This window comes from Trichosurus vulpecula, chromosome 9, assembly GCF_011100635.1.
Source record: "Trichosurus vulpecula isolate mTriVul1 chromosome 9, mTriVul1.pri, whole genome shotgun sequence".
Lineage (NCBI taxonomy): Eukaryota > Metazoa > Chordata > Mammalia > Diprotodontia > Phalangeridae > Trichosurus > Trichosurus vulpecula.
This window is the reverse complement of record NC_050581.1, coordinates 128849496-128863344: the sequence shown is the minus strand read 5'-3', so window position 1 is coordinate 128863344 and position 13849 is coordinate 128849496. Positions and strand designations below refer to the sequence as shown.

Sequence of the window (13849 nt, the reverse complement as noted above, 5' to 3'; positions counted from 1 at the left end):
ACATAGACAAAAGATTTTGTGGAGGTCCTCAATTAAATGGCATGGGGTCCTGAGACCAAAAAGATTGAGAATTGCTGCTTTAAACTTTGTACCTCCCACAGTGTCTGGCACAGTGTTCTCTGCATATAGTAGGAGCTTAATAAAATCATTTTAAAAAAGTTGAATTGGCACAAATATACTTGGTAGATATATATTTGTCAGTAGAGAAGACCACCTAGGCAACAAAGAGAAAAGAATGTGCTCTGTGAATAGATATCCAACAATGGAGCTATTCATATAACAAATGTTTACTGCATGTCCGCCATTGCAAGGCACTGTTCCAGCTGCTGACAAAGGGGCAAATTCTAGATGGATGCACATTTATTAAGTGTCTTCTATGTGCTACTAGGTGTTGGGGAAACCAAGACAAAAAATGAAACAGTCCCTGCCTTTAAGGAGCTTACATTCTACTAGGGGGATGCAACATGTTCACAAATAAGTAAATACAGGCTATCACAAAATAAAGACATACACCTTTGGAAGGCATCTACATTTAGATGATAATTTAACACATAAGAGTTTATAAGATGACTGAGAGAGGGTATATAGAGAAAAGATACAGTTCCTGCCTCCATGGAGCTTAAAATTTAATATGGGGATGAAGTATGCTCAAAATTCTAGCATTCAATATTATATAATAAGTGCATTAGAAAGTTGCAAAACAAAGTGTTCTATGAGTTCTGAAGGTAACTAACTAGGAAGATCAACAACACTTATGGAGAAGGTAGCAGATGAGTTGAACATTACAGGATAGATAAGATTTCAATAAATTAAATGGTGAAAGAGAGGTCATTCCTGGTACAGAATAGCATGAGCCAAATTTCAGAGGTTGGACAGAGGGCAGGGGCTACTCCCAGGGATGTGCTGGTAAATGTTTAACAACCACCTCTCAAAAAAAAGTATGGATAACATACTTTTAAATTTTATTTGAGGGACAGCTAGGTGGCACGGTGAATAGAGCACTGGCCCTGGAGTCAGGAGAACCTGAGTTCAAACCTGTACTCAGACACTTGACACTTACTGGCTGTGTGACCTTGGGCAAGTCACTTAACCCCAATTGCCTTGTCTTCCCCCCTCAAAACAAAATTAATTTGCATTTTTAACATTTTCTCCATCACTTTCTTAATCTTGACAAATAAAAAAAGACCCCACCAATAAATCAAGCCCTGAGGTGAGTCTGCAGATTTCTGAGTTATAAGTGCTTGAACTGAAAATTTAATGATCAGCTCTCAGGAACTGACTTCCCTCTTCCAGCTGACTCCAGCAAACCCCTGTCTTCAGTTTTAATGATGACATAGACTGAATGGAATGGAATAATAGAGGATAAAGAAGGAATAAATAAGCTGTTGCCATATTATGTAGGGTTTAGGATACAAGAGAGAGGCATTTGAATTTTATGCCACAGAATTACAGAATTTCAGAGTTGATCCCAATTAATGATTATTTAAGAATCCCCACCTCAAGACAAGGAGTATCCAGTCTTGGCTTGAAGGTCTCTATGGGAGAGAAGTCCCTGTGTCCTGATCTAGCCCATTCCTCTTCTGGTTGGCTTTTATTTTAAGGAAGTGGGTCTTGCATTAAAGCCTGAATTCTTTCCTTGCCACTTCTACCACTTGTTCCCACTTCTACCCTCTTGGTTTGAACAGAACAATCCAATTCCTTTTACACGTGATAGCCTTTCAAGTGCTAGTAGATGGCTGTCATGTTCCCCCAAAGTCGTTTACTTTCCAGGCCAATCGTCCCCAGTTCTTTCAACTTATCCTCATTTACCATGCTCCCAAGGCCCTTCCTCATTTCAGTGACCTCCTCTACACATTCTCCATTTTGTCAAGTCCTACATAAAAGTGGTTCCTGGAACAGAACACAATAACCCAGATGCAGTCTGACCAGTGCAGAAGCTGACTGGGCTATTTATTACCTCCTTATGGCTGGAAGCCATGCTTCTCATAGCTTACGTAAGCTTTCTGGGGATGCCTTAAGATAAAGTAAAAGGAGCCATCTATGATTTTTGAGCAGAGGTACAATATGACTAATTCTATTCATAAAAGAAATACCAATTCTGGCAGCAGTATGGAGAATGGATTGGAGGGAGAAGGCAGGGGAAGTAAAAAGGTCTCTTAGGAAGTGATTGCCTATAGCTTAGGCAGGTAGTTAGCAGGACCATAGTAATTAGGAACAATGAGGAATATGTAAGAGATGCTGTAGAGGGAAGTTTGACTTGGTAAGATCTGTCTGAGCTGGGTAAGATAGTTATGGAACCACTTTTCCCAAAGATAATATTCCCTTTGTATTAGGGTACTCTTTGCTATCCTTCAAAGCCCAATTTTAAAGTGGGCAGCTAGGTGACTCAGTGGATAGAGTGCCAAGCCCTCAGTAATGTTAGAGATGCATGCCATTTGTAATAGGAATCCCCACAAGCACATTTTGGTGTCAGAGAGATAAATTTGTTGGCCATGGGTACCCTTGAATCAAAAGGTCAACAAGCATTTATCAAAGTTTAATCTTGTGCCAAATACTAGGCTAAACGCTAGAGATACAAACATAAGCAAAACAAAGACAGTCTCTGCCCTTAAGGTGCTTACATTCTAATGATGGAAAACAATGTCAGGAGATGAATGAAAGTTGAAAATGAAGACTAACCAAGGCAAGGAGGGAGCCCCAGGGGGTAGAGTTACTCAGTTAGTTGTCCAGGGTATTTCAAGCTGCGTGGGAGGTATCCACCGTGATGGGCTCACTGATGGAGGATTGAGGTATTGATGTATAAATAAGATAGGATAGAGAATGAATACCTGATGTCATGATTTTGGGAACCCCTACTGAGGAATTCCATCTAACGAGGCAGGTAGGCAAACTTTTGCAGTTTATAGTCTTAGAAAGTTGTCTGAAGTAATGAGATGTTGATCCCTTGCCTAGGGTCACATAGCCAGCATTGGTCAGAGGTGGGGTGTGAACTCAGGTTTTCCTGGCTTTGAAGCTAGCTCTCTGTCCCCTGCACCATGTTGCTTCTCATTCATAACTAAGAAGTCTAAGTGCAGAACTCTCAGATGAACAAGGAGTTGCATTGTGCCATTGTCAGAACATGGGTGGTAGAAGAGTGTGCCAAAAAATTCAGTTGCCTTGTAACTCTTAAAAACATTCTGTTTCTTTTGTTTGTTTTTAAAATAGTTGCTTTTCCTGGTATTCAGCCTCATTCACCTCTGCTTTCAAATGTTCATTATGATTCAGAAAGGGATCCTCAACTACTGGCGAGACTCATGGAACTGGCTGGAGGTAACAAGAACCAACTAGCATTTATACAGCACTTCAAGGTTTACAAAGTACTTTACAAGTAGTATCTCATTTTATTTTCCCAACAACCCTAGGAGATAGGTTTTATAATCCCTATTTTACAGATGACAAAATTGGGGCATACAGAGATTAAATGACTTGTTAGGGTCACACAGCTCACTAAATATAGCTTCTTTTCTGCTATTTTCAGCAATATTAAAAATTTTTTCATCACTCATATTTTCTATATGGGAAGAACAGATTTAATGAAAAAATATGTTTTGTGACAATTTCTGCCATCTTTTGAAGTTGTTGGATTTTTTTTCTTCTTCCATTATAATATTGTAACGCTAAAATATAATAATCAAGAAGTGTGGATAGAGAGCTATATAAACTGGCAGGTAGAAATTAATTTATTCACATGGAAAATTGTCATAGCATTTTTTTCTGTTTAATTTTCTAGATGTGTATAATTGGAGTGAGTCTTTCTTACTTTGCACACTCCATTTTTCATTTTATCCTTGTGGTGGATGTGATTGATCAGTTTCATAAGGGATTTTTCCAAGTATTCGTGGACTTCAATCCTATTTTATCCTGGCATCAGGTATAAAATTATATATAACTAAAACATATTTGCTTTAGGACACTGATAAAACTGAACATATAGTATAAGGCATATCATTTTTTAAAAGATTGAACACATGGGGAATTTTTAACTTATCAGATTTATTTAGCAGTTGTCAGACATAAAATTTATTTGCAAATATAAAATGCTATTTCCTAAATTTTCTTTACCTTGTTCCAAGGTAAAGAAAATGTATACATAGAAAACCTGACCTAAAGAGTACTTCTGACTTCTCCCTCTCTCTTTCTAGGATTTTCCCTGGCCTTCCCAACTTTATTGCCTTTCGCCACATGGGATAGCCCTTTCTGCTCCTACTTTAAGATATTTAGGAATGCAGATAAAAGATCCTGAAAAGGGACTAGAATGTCTCTAAAATGTCCCCAAACTACTTCAAATCCCCAGTTCTACTGGGATCACTGTCCCACCCAAACCCCTATTTGTTTCCCTAATTGACTGTCAAGAAATCTATAAGATTGCTTCCAGCACATTAGCTGGAGCCCTCATGGAAGGATTTATGGAAGGACTTGGACTAGAGTCTTAGAGGATGAGAAGACAAAGATGGGTTATAATTCATTCCATTGAATGGAGAACTGACATCATTGCAACAATCCATTAAAGTATTTAAGTACAAAATAGAAAATGACAAGTGCATAAGAGATATGTGAATTTCTGTTCTGCTTCATAGTTAGATGAATTTCTATATACCATTGAGGGAAGGAAAGATCCTTTATATCCAGAGAAGACTTCAGAGAGATGACATTTTAATTGGATCATAAGAAACAGAATTTCACGCAGGTGATACTGGTGGGGGTGGGGGCAGATTGGAGGGATAGAGAGGAGCATGAGCAAAGCCACAGAGGTGGGAAAATGTAAAATTTGTGCAGCGTACCATAAGCAATTGAGTTTGGCAAGAAGATAGAGTTCATTAATGAGAGAAATATAAGAAAATACTGGAGAAAGAAAGAGTAGCCTTCATTATAGAGATGTTACATTGCTAATATTAGATAGTGCAGGGCTTTGAATACCAAGCTAAGAAATTTAAGAGTCTGTTAGATAATAGGAAGCCACTAAAAGTTTTCATGAAAAAGGACTTAAGAAGATTTATGCATAATAATTCATCTGGTAGCAGTTTGAAGGCTGCATTAAAAAGGTATTGCTAAACACTTGAAAGCATAAAACTCTTCACTAAAATATGGAAACAAAGGGTATACATTGTTTAGATAAATGTATATAATGTATTTAGTAATATATTACCTAGTAATATATTATGTAGAAATAATATGTGTGTATATATGTATCTATATACACACACATACATATTATGAAAGAGATTGAAAAGAAACATAAAACATAAAACAGCAAAAAGATATACACTTGTGATTTCCAGTCAAGATAGTAGAGTAAGAGGGTTGAAGTTTATGAGACTCTTATCATATATCAATATGACAATACATCAAGGACTTATCTTATTATCAGTAGGATGGCTTCCATTATGTGAACTTTTTATCCAAATGAAATTGCGAACTGTCTATAATCAATAGTCTAGAAGAGCTACCTGACCCACAGAAAGGTTAAATAACTTGCCTGTGGTCATATATGTTACAGATATGATTTGAATCCAGTTTTTTCTGATTCATGAAACAAAAATAATTTTCCGATCATTGAAATCTGCTGGTTTATGACATAGTGAGTTCCCTGTACTGAAAATGCCAAATTTCCTCTTAGCAATGCAGTTGAAGAAATTCTGGCATAGTATGGGAAATTAAGCTAAATAATCACTAAAAGAAATTTCCAACTTAGAGATTGAATGATTCTATTCTTTAAGGCCACTCAAATCTGTTACTATTTTACTGACTATTCTAAGCTGTTGCTAGATAAAATTTTGCAGTGTACAGAGTTTATCCTGAGTATCTTCTCACCTCCTCTCTGTCTCGTTTTAGCCTGCTAACCCATACCACCCCAGGTATCTATATTGTGCTTATTTACTAAAGAAGTTCCATCTCAGCTAATCCAGTAACTGATTAACCTTAGTGTTATCCTTCCCAGGCATCTGTGCATCTTTTTTAATATTAAGAGTCTAGAAGACTAAGATGCTTTAAATACAAAGGGATGACTTTCTAGTGATGGAACTTGATATATGGTGGGAGAATCACTTGGAAGGTTGAGGATAGAATTGGTGGTGGTAAATCAAGTTTAAGGCAATGCTCCCTATAGTTATATGACTCTGTAAGCTGTAGTTGGTGATTATCCAAAAGAGTTATATGTGTTCTATAAAGTAAAGGATGAGATAATATACTAATATAACAGAAAGATCTTAAAGAGATACAGATTGCACATGAGAGAGTCATCTGTAGGGTCCCTAACTGGTTATAATTGGCTAAGAAACTTTAAATTGTAACACACACACACACACACACACACATACACACATACACATACACATACACATCTGGTACTCTTTGTCATGTAGATTTTTAAAGGACCAATTTATAGCTTTGGGGGATACTTGTTTTTGTTTCTGGCTGATCCTTCTCTGTAAATGTCTAAAAGTCACTATATCTTCTGGTATTTAAAGGATGCATTAGTTGTCAAATTCAATTGATTCCATGGTGTATACAGCCTTTAGCTTTAATTAAGAAAAAATAACAAACCCTGTATTATGGTGCAAATAGGTTCATCTTGCATTTAATTGATGTATTACCTAAGATACTGTACTCTTCTGTTTCAGAGGAACCGGTGTCTTCAAGGAATTCTTTTACTCCTCACGTTAATAAAATGCCTTCGTCTTCTTGGCATTTACAAAGCAATTGCTCCCAGCTTGACCATGATGCGACTCTCCTGCTCCAACATTATTCTGCCAGTGGTAAAAAATATTCCTCTTGAGCAAGTACCCTTCCTAGTCGGACTTGAAATGATTAGCATGCCTATAGTTTAAAGTGCTTTTTTTTTTAAAAAAACATTAGTAGCAAATGAAAATAAACTTATGATCTCCTGGGACAGTCATTCACAACTCTGGCCTGCCATCTTCCACAGTTCAGTTTTAGGTCAACCCTTAGAGCTTCCAGATTTTATGCTTTCACAGTTGTCAGTGAAAGGTTAAGGAAATTCCTCACCTCTAGTACTGTGAGAACAGCTAGGTGGCTAAAGTGCTGTGAGGTACCATTGAATGAAAGGTACCTTTTCAGTTTAGAATATAGTAAAAGACATACTTGAGAGTGTCTATGAAGAAAAAAGGTAGGCCAGTCCTACAGTGAGAAAGAGAAATAACATATGGACAGTATGAGTGCTACATGATATTAAGAGAACCAGCAGAAGGTCACGTCTTCTCTTGGGGATTTATGGGGAGCAAAATAGACAAGAATCACATAGAATGAGAAGTCATAAAGGGGCTGTGATCTACATCAGTGAAGGTAGTCACCCATACCACTGAAGTCCCATATTCATCCAATTACCTACTACAATAACAAAGTACAAGTATTCTAGCCTGCAGCGATATGATGTAAAATGCCATCACTTTATTTATAGTGTTTGAGAGGCTTAAGGTTATATCTAGTTAGATTATGCAAATCCCAAAGATGAGCTTTGCCTCATGCCTCAGCTCGTTACTACCATGTTCAAGATGGTGCTGATTGTTTTTGTGATAAAGGCCTTGTGATCTGGCAACATCAGGCACAGAGAAACTGAACCTACAATGACACAAATCAGGGCTCAGGTTTCTTGTAGACTACAAACAAAAAACAAGTTATCACAGAGAAGTAATTAATTATAGAATTTCAGTAATAAGAAAAACCAATTATGGAACAAAAATATGGCCAAAAAGAAGCATAACTATACCATGATATAGTCATTTATTTAATCTAAACATTTGGGTTGAATTTCTAATGTAATATAATGGATTTCTTGTTCTATCAGAATTATTCCACAGCATCTATCTAGCTCTCAGTATTTATTTCATACACCAACCCAATTGTTTATATCGGTTAAAAGTCCTCTTATTATTAATTGACTTTATGTCCTTTCTAACTAAACTGAATTAAAGGGAACACAGGCATATATTCTCTCCCTCTCTGACTCCTACTGTCTTTCCTTAAAGAAACCTAATTAGATTATCTCTGACTTCTACCCAAATGTAAGACTTTGTAGTAACAACAGCTAACATTCCCATGGAGCTTACTTACTATGTGCCAGGCCCTGTGCTAAGCACTTTACAATTATTATCTCATTCGTGCCTTACAACAGCCCTAGGAGGTGGTACTATTATTATCTGCATATTACAGATGAGGAAACTATAGAGGACCACATAGCTAGTAATTGTATGAAGTCCGATTTGAACTCAGTTCTTCCTGACACCAAGCCCAGCTCTCTGTCTATTATACCACCTAGTTGCTCTAGTAGCATATAGATTTTTTAAAAAAATAAAGAACTATGCCTATATTTTCTACCATCTCTTATACATAGTACCAAGCACAGCCATGGATAAAGTGTGGGCAGGATTATTTATACCCACTGATAATAAGAAATATTGCTATAGTCATACAATTTTGCCATTTAAGCAAAGTAGAATAAAATGAAAAGAAATCAAGTTTTTTCAAACAATTTACTCTGATGCTTCAATGGTTCCATGATCTCGACAATGTGAACAGAGCTTTTAAGACAGGTCAATAACAGGCATTTATTAAGTGCTTATAATTGCAAAACACTGTGGTAACTACTGAGAATACAAATACAAGCAGAAGAATGATGGTTCCTATTTTCAAGGAGCTTATATTCTAATGGGGAAAGACAACACCTAAAATAAAACTGAAAAGGAGAAGAGATAAAGGTAGCTGGAAAGTGAGTATGGTAGAGAAAGTCCAGAGAATGGGGAATGTTGCCTGGAAGGGAGAAAGCAGCCAATCAAAGGAGAGGCTGCAGGGGTTGGAGGACTTGCAGTGTGGCAAGTTAAGGGGTGGAATGAGCCTCTGGGGTCATGATGCTTTTATGGAATCCTGGAATGCCAGGATCTGCTAACTCTTTTGATATTTTATGGATCCTAGAATGAAACTTGGGCTGTCTATACATCCTCTCTTATTCTTAGTTCATAACTTGCCCATTCCTTTTTTGGTACACACTCATTTTTGGTGTTGTCTTTAATAGTACATCTTGTGCACAAGTCATTGTGGGTAATGGGCAAGCACATTTTACTGCTGTGCATCATTTCACACATACAATGAGAGGATTTCTATTCCTTCTTACTTAATACTCCTTAGCTTATGTCACTCTTCTTGCAATCAATTGCCCTAGCATGAATGCCTAGGTAAATATTTCCATGCCACCCATCACCAGACCACGGTTGAGTTCCAAACTCTGTCATAAGGGGAGTGTGTTTGTATGTATATGTGTGCGTATACATAATATCTACATACAAATTTCAAGAATTCGTAATTTCATTACTGCGTTTCCTTCCTCTGCTGATACAGGCCACACAACCCCTCTCTGACTTTGGAGGTGGTCTTTTAGAATTGTGAACAATAACAAAAAAAATGTATCCCTTTGCAACCAACCAATCAATCAGCAAGCATTTATTCAATACCTGGTATTATATAGCAGGCATGGTGCCAGTTGTTGGGGATACAAAAGACAGAAAATGAAATAGCCCCTGATCTCAAGGAGCTTGCACGCTATCAGCTCAATGATGAGATTCTCCTTTAATAATGGTCATGTGACCTCTCACCAAGACCATAATCAAACCCCATTCCGCTTAGTAGGACCTGCTAGAACTTGGTGCCATAGATTATATAGGGTCATCACCAAACTATAATGAGATACTGGGCTAGGACTAGAATGAGATAGAGAGATTGAGAGAGAGCAGCTAAATGGCACATTGGGTAAAGTTCTGGATCTGAAGTCAGGAAGACCTGAGCTCAAATTTGACTACCGACATTTCCAGGCTGTATGAAACTCAACACATCACTTAACCTATTTGCCTATCTGTGAAATGGGGATAATGAGAGTACCTACCTCCCAGGGTTGTTGTGAAGATAAATATTTGTAAAGGATTTTGTAAACTTTAAAGCACTATATAAATGCTAATTGTTATTGTTAATGTTACTATTATTTATTCCCTCGCCCCTCACCTCTGATTTCATTGATACAAGAAATTCCCCATGAGGACCTGTCTCTGCCAAAGCAGATCAGCATCTGCTCAGCAATTTATAGTTTTAGCAGGTTGCTGAGGGGGTACTGAAAACTTAACTGGCTTGCTTAAGGTCACATAGCCAGTGTGTGTCAGAGATGGGACTTGAACCCAGGTCTTTCTGACTTTGAGGCTAACTTCCTGTTCATTATGCCATATTACCCATATATATATCATATATAATTTTAGGGAAATAACATAAAATATATGGGTTTTATATAAATATTAATATAACTATATATATCCACATGAATATAAAAATCACTGGTTCTCTTTAATAAGAAAAAAGTACAACCAGTAGTTATGGACAGAAAAAATGTTAGAAGTAACCAAAAAATATCCCCATAAGACACAGTATACAATTATAGAACAAATGAGATTGGGCCTCTAAGTCATTTGGAGGTTATCTTGTATTCAGAGGCCAAGTGCTGGGCTCAGTCTAGTAAGTACTTCAAGAAATGTTCCCTGAGATGCTTGCCTAGATATGGTCCCATCCGCCCTGAAGGCATTCAGAAAATACTTGTTGCTTTAAATGCTTGCTACAGTGGGTTGAATAAACAAATATACTGAGCCTTTGATCTGGCCTCTTAAACTCCAGTCTAAGAAGTCTCTCTGTTCCAGGCACCATAACTAAACCTAATCTGGAATTAAATTTAACTTAAAAGTGATCAACATGCATATCCCTTAAGGGGTTTAGTCTCCTCTCAAGGTATTTTATTCTATAACATTTACTTTCTTCCCTCCCCCACCCCCTGCGGCCATATTTTTAAAAAATGAGTGTTACTGTACCCAAACATATATTCTGTTGCTATCACAGTGTAGTTTTTTGTAAAGTTTGTTTTCTGCTAAGGATTCTTTCTTTTCTTGCAGCTGGCTGGTGTCCTGTTTGCAGCGGCCTACTCATACCTTGGGCGATTTCTGTTCTCAACTCATGCCTTTCCATTTAGAAGCTTTGCAGACTCCTTCCAAATGCTATTGCTGTGTTTTCTGGGAACCAAAGAGAAGGGAACATTCCTTAGTCTTTACAAGTCTAATCAGTATACCACAGTTTATTATTATGGGACCCTTTTCATAGCAGTGATCATTTTGTGGTCTGGAATTGTAAGTATTGTAATGTAATACATAGCTGAGACCTTACTATTAAGAAGAAGGTTTAAATTAATATCTAGGGACCAACTTCATATGAAATACTTGTTGGTTCTCATTGTGTTTTTCTACACTGTGCAGGTCAAATTCCCTTCCAGTGATTTCCCATCAACACTGTGTTCTCTTTATGTACTAGCATTTTGTTATGTGAGGTGTTATTTGAAATGAGTGGACTGCTGGCTAAGACTTGGACATCTTGTCATATAAAAGCTTATATTGCAATGGGATTTCATTTGTGGCTTATTATCATATTACAGAGTGTAATTACCAGTAGCCATAGAGATATGGAGTAGTTAATACAGAAGCATTTTTCTATATGATGGTGATACCATCTAATATCAGGTAATATGATAACTCTCAGAGGAACAGGGTTCTAGGCCCAAACCTGTTACCAACTAACTGTTTAACTGTGGACGAGTTACTTGATTTCACTTGGTCTCAGTTAATTGTTTATAAAACAAGGAAACTGTATGAGATACTGTCTAAGGCTCCTCCCAGACCTAAGGTTCTATTATTATCCTATGATAAATATTGACAACAACCATAAATAGAATTTTTAAAGCACAGATTAAAGAGGGAAAAAAGCTTCTTTGAAAATAGAGAGATATTTTCTTCTGCCTTAAGATTCAATGTCATGAGTCTGATGTAGCCAATGTAACTGAGCACTCCACAGTGAATGTCCATTCACACTGAAACATAGTCCATATTTTAAAAACTAACCTGCTCCATACAGTTTTTATTTTAAACTAACTTGTAGGGAAACTTGCATTTCAGATACAGGAAATTCCATCAAGTTTTCTATCAGTCTGTAGGCTTATTAAAGGAAGAGTAAACAAGCAAACAAACAAAAACCCATTGTAATCTCTTCTGTGCTCTGTTTGTTTTGTTTTTAGCCTGGACCTGTGATTATATCAGTGTAGGGAAATCCTGGTGTATAAACTCCCTCCATTAATAACTCATCTGTAACTTATAATCAGAGAACATCCAGTGACTTGCCTATCACCACACAAGTAGTGTATATAAAGGGGAGGCCTAGAGTCCAGGTCTGGCCATCTATACCAAATCATGTTCGTTGAAATCCAGATTTAAGTTGTAAGCTTATAGAAGATTCTGGTTAGAAATGCATTTTTATTTAACAGTGTCCTAAGAGCTTGCTTTGATTAATTTTATACTGCAGTGATCTTTTGTCTTTTCCAGTTGAGAGGAGTCCTCATTTCTTTTATGCAAGATGCAAAGAGATCTTTTCGAAGTCAGCGTCTGGTGAGATTCAAAGATGTCACTGACCATACTTGGGAGAAGGTGCTCTCCTTTCTGGGAATACAAAGACCGATGTTAGCAGTGGAAGAGACTGTGAAGGACAGAGTAAGCTATTGGGTTTTTAGACTACAGATTGGGTTACAGTAATGGTTTTGGCTGAGTTTGTATGACCCAACAGAAAAGGAACTCCACTTTTTTTTCTTTTTTTCAATTAAAGGAAGGCTTTAGCTCTGCACCACATCCTATCCATGAAGAGTAAAGTTGCAGTAATCTGTTTTAAAAAACCATACAACCTTTAAGTGAAGTTTGAAAGTGTAGCTCATAGGGTTATCAATTCACATTCAAAGTTACAGAGACTGTCATAGCCCTATTGGAGAAGAAGAAAAAGCACACATATCCTTTGATACATTTGCTGTTCTTCTCTTCCCTTCAGAATTTCTATCTGGATGAATTTGAAAGTCTGTTGGATGAACTGCTGTTGAGAGTTGATGGATTATACTACAGCCTTCATTGCTCTCCTCTAGCAAAATCACCCAGTGATGAAGCAGAGGTAGAGCAAAAGGACGAGACCTTAGCTGACAACCTCAATTCACCTTCTACGGAAAGCAACATATAGCTTTGCCGTATGCAAAATCATCCAGCTCTTTAGATCCTTGGTAGTAGACTATGGTGATGATGGTCATTTTTCTTTGCGGTTATTGGGTTGGTGGGAAATCATTAGCTTTCTAAATCATATGACCCCTTGGTATGAAAGGCATTAATGTAAATACAAAATTCATAATAAGCTTTGGCTCCTCCAGAAATTTAGAACATTTTCATCAATCAAAATTTTACATTGCTTATTCCCAGGAATAGATTATAAGCTCTTTGACAGCAGGGACTGCATTTATGTGTTTGTCTTTGTAATTCAAAGGCCCTAGTTTAATAAATGTGTTGAATTAAATGGAATTAAATTGAATATCCTCATACCAACAATATTTACGTCATTTGCATGTGTGTACATTGTGTTGTTTCCTGTGAAGAACTGTTCTTCCCAGTATATTTCAGAGATTTAGAGGTGGGTTAGCCAGTTTTTCCTGGTCTCTGATTGGTAAAAGAGGGCACTGGTGAATGAAAGTATGGAGATAGTAGTACCTACCAATTCTATATACCTCATTTTTTCTGCTATATCCTAGGTGTTCTTAATCTGTAGCCTATGATTTCACTTTCTTTATAATTACATTTCAATATAACTGATTTTCTTTGTAATCCCATGTATTATTTTATGCATTTAAAAACTATTCTGATAAGGGTTTCAACAGACTGCCAAAAGGGGTCCATGACACACAAAAAGGTAAGAA

The 13849-nt window shown here is 37.0% G+C and overlaps 1 protein-coding gene across 1 annotated transcript in view; it reads left to right on the top strand.

Annotated features, from left to right (window-relative positions):
• PKD1L1 (polycystin 1 like 1, transient receptor potential channel interacting) overlaps positions 1-13234 on the top strand; it is a 161396-nt gene extending 148162 nt beyond the window's left edge. The window contains exons 50-55 of the mRNA XM_036739640.1: positions 3205-3309; positions 3770-3910; positions 6660-6794; positions 10977-11207; positions 12450-12614; positions 12943-13234. Coding sequence (XP_036595535.1) covers positions 3205-3309; positions 3770-3910; positions 6660-6794; positions 10977-11207; positions 12450-12614; positions 12943-13125 — 960 coding nt within the window. The 3' untranslated portion in view covers positions 13126-13234. The remainder of the gene's footprint in view (positions 1-3204; positions 3310-3769; positions 3911-6659; positions 6795-10976; positions 11208-12449; positions 12615-12942) is intronic.
• Positions 13235-13849: the final 615 nt, after the last annotated feature.